Raw genomic sequence first — 3,154 nt, 5'->3', positions numbered from 1 at the left:
TTTATTATGTATACAATAGTCTATCTATGTGTATGCCGAAGGCCAGAAGAGGGCACGACCTTGTTACAGATGGTTGTGAGCCACCACGTGGTTGCTGGGAATTGAACTCAGGACCTTTGGAAGAGCAGGCAATGCTCTTAACCACTGAGCCATCTCTCCAGCCCTTTCTGCTTACTTTTTCAAATAAAGCTAAATATATGGTATTTATGTATACATTCCTGCCTTTACAACAATGTAAATAGAACAGAGCAAAGTAGTAGTGGTTTTGTTTTTCTGTTTATGGAGGTTTCTGTCCTGCCTGGTTCCCTGCAATCGTTAAGTCCCAAAGAAATCACACAGAGATCTACATTAACTATAAACTGATTGGCTCATTAGCTCAGGCTTCTTGTTAACTCTTATAACTTATATTAGACCATTATTCTTGTCTATGTTAGTCACATGGCTCAGTACCTTTTTCAGCAAGGCAGTCACATCTTGCTTCTTCTGTGGATGGACAGGACTGCATCCTCTTCCCAGAATTCTCCTGTTCTCATTGACCCACCTCTACTTCCTGTCTGGTTGTCCCGCCTATGCTTTCTGCCTGGCTACTGGCCAATCATTGTTTATTTACAATGTAATTGGCAGAATATAGACCATGGTCCCACATCATTTTTCCATTTTGAAAATTTTTATTTATTTCTTTGTTTCTGCTGTCTCTCTCTGTTTCTAGGGGAGCATGTAACATCAAGGTTTAAGAATGAAGTGGAGCGGATGGGTTTTGATATGAACAACGCCTGGAGGATTTCCAACATCAATGAGAAATACAAGTGAGTCACATGGATATTTGTAGAGCCCCAGTTCTCAGGTGGCAGAACATTGAACGTAGGTACTTTGAAATGGAATTTAGTTTATTAGCTCTAAATTCATGTTCTTTAGAGTTCTTTTGGAATCTTTTGTTTAATATTCCTGGAGTGGGAAATGATCCTTAGTTAATAAGATCCTGGAACCTTCCTTTAACCCCTGCACTCCTCCATTTTTCCTTCGACATGCACGTCTAGATGATACTGTGCTTATGGTGGGCAGTAGTGTTTTCATCACCACTTTGGTGCTATGTTAGAGATAGGATCAGTGATCTTAAAAGGAAGGACAGACACTCCAAATATGTGCGTGTACATGCATCTGTGTAGGTTTGGGTGGAGGCCAGAGGCTAGCCAGTGTTAAGTGTCTTCTTTTATCACCTGTCACATTTTTTGAGATAGGGTCTCTCACTGAACCTGGAGCTTGTCACTTCAGCAAGACTAGCTAACCAACAAACTCTAAGGAACCTTCTGTCTCTACCTCCCCAGTGCTAGGATTATAAACATAAGACACCATACCCAGCCTTTTACATGGGCCCTGGGGAAATGAACTTGGGTACTCATGATAACACAGCAAGCACTTTCCTCCTGAGGAATAGCCCTAATCCCTCATTTCTAATCTTAATGGCAAAATTTCACAGCTTTGGGGCTGGAGAGATGGCTCAGCGGTTAAGAGCATTGCTTGTTCTTCCAAAGGTCCTGAGTTCAATTCCCGGCAACCACATGGTGGCTCACAACCATCTGTAATGAGGTCCGGTGCCCTCTTCTGGCCTGCAGGCATACATGTAGAAAGAATATGGTATACATAATAAATAAATTAAATATTAAAAAAAAATTTCACAGCTTTGAGTATTTAACCATTAAATACTAAATAAATATTATTAAATGTTCATCCATTACCTGTTCCCTTAAAACATGTAAATGCTTAGAGAAAAGATGGCTAAATACTGTGATTTTTGTCAGTCTTAGTTTCTGTAAACTAACTGTCCAGGAGACTGAAATGAATCTCTTCTTATAAGTTTCTTTTCGGCACTAATCATCCTTTGATCTTTTCAGTTACCTCAAATTATAATAGTAATTTTCTTGGTCTATTTGTGCTTGGCCAATTTTAACTGGAAAACCTACCACTTACTGCAGCTCTTCATGTGGGCCTAGCCAAAAAGTTAAGAACCTGGGGTTACAAAGGTACAAGTGCTTCATTCACATGGAGCTGCTCTCAGAGGCAAACTGGAGTAGAGAAAAACCATAGGAATCTGAGGCTACATAGGCTTTGCTGAGTGGAACCCTCTTTCCCTACCCTGGAGCTGCTTACCTACAGTGACTCAGAAAGAGGGGTGGGGTCTGCTAGACTGTGCACAAACAATCACTGATTCCTATGAGTAAGTTAGTCTCCAGCACTGTGAAACAGTCATCCTACTGCCAAAGAATGAGGTCCAGGTCTAGTATTGAACCTAAAACAAAATGAAAAGAACAAGATGAGATATTAGAGTAGTTGCCATAGTCACTGGCAAGAGCTTGAATGGAGGCACATGCCTTTAATCCCAGCACTTGGGAGGCAGAGACAAAGTGGATCTATGAGTTCAAGGATAACCAGGACTGTACAGAGAAACCCTGTCTAGGAAAACATAACAAACAAACAAAAAACAAGCTTGAATGGATGTTAGGAAGTTCGTGTAGCTTTTCTCAACCATAGCCATCTTCCTGGTTCAGTGACTTTTAAACATATGATTCTTTATCTTCTGAAAATGAGAGCAGGAAAGAAAGAGCTGTAGTGTAGAGTGATGAAAACTCCTAAGTCCTAATCTTGTAATAACGCATAGGGTAGAGTAAGAGAGGGTGATGAAGGTGATGTTGTGTTAGGTAGGATTTCTATTGCTGAAAACACCATGACCAAAAAGCAACTTCAAGAGGAAGGGGTTTTTTTTTTGCTTACATTTTCATATCTCAGCCCTCATCAAATGAAGTCAGGGGGTGTTCTCAGGGTAGGAACCTGGGGACAGGAACAGAAGCAGAGGCCATGGAGAAGTACTGTTTGCTTACTAGCTTACTCTCCATGGCTTGCTCAACTGATTTCTGTACCATTCATCCAGGATCACCTTCCCAGGGGTGGCACTAGCCACAGTGGGCCCTCCCACATCAGTCATCAATCAAGTATATGCCAATGGGCCAATCCTATGGAGGAATTTTCTTAAGTTTCCTTCTTCCCACACAACTCTAGCTTGTGTCAAGTTGACATGAAAACTAGATAGCACGGATAGTTTGTGAATTTATATACCCTTTTGTTTTAAAGTGTGTGTGTGTGTGTGTGTGTGTGTGTG

At 41.1% G+C, this 3,154-nt stretch overlaps 1 protein-coding gene across 5 annotated transcripts in view; it reads left to right on the top strand.

Moving 5' to 3' along the window:
• The window catches only part of Mtmr3 (myotubularin related protein 3), a 125,360-nt gene that overhangs the window by 93,426 nt on the left and 28,780 nt on the right, over positions 1-3,154 (top strand). For all 5 annotated transcript variants that reach the window (XM_013353387.2, XM_013353389.2, XM_005366138.3 and 2 more), the window contains exon 8: positions 710-806. In XM_013353387.2, the coding sequence (XP_013208841.1) occupies positions 710-806 (97 nt within the window). The remainder of the gene's footprint in view (positions 1-709; positions 807-3,154) is intronic.

The sequence above is a fragment of the Microtus ochrogaster genome, unplaced genomic scaffold, assembly GCF_000317375.1.
Source record: "Microtus ochrogaster isolate Prairie Vole_2 unplaced genomic scaffold, MicOch1.0 UNK6, whole genome shotgun sequence".
In the NCBI taxonomy this organism is placed as follows: domain Eukaryota; kingdom Metazoa; phylum Chordata; class Mammalia; order Rodentia; family Cricetidae; genus Microtus; species Microtus ochrogaster.
This window is presented reverse-complemented; position numbering and strand designations above follow the sequence as displayed.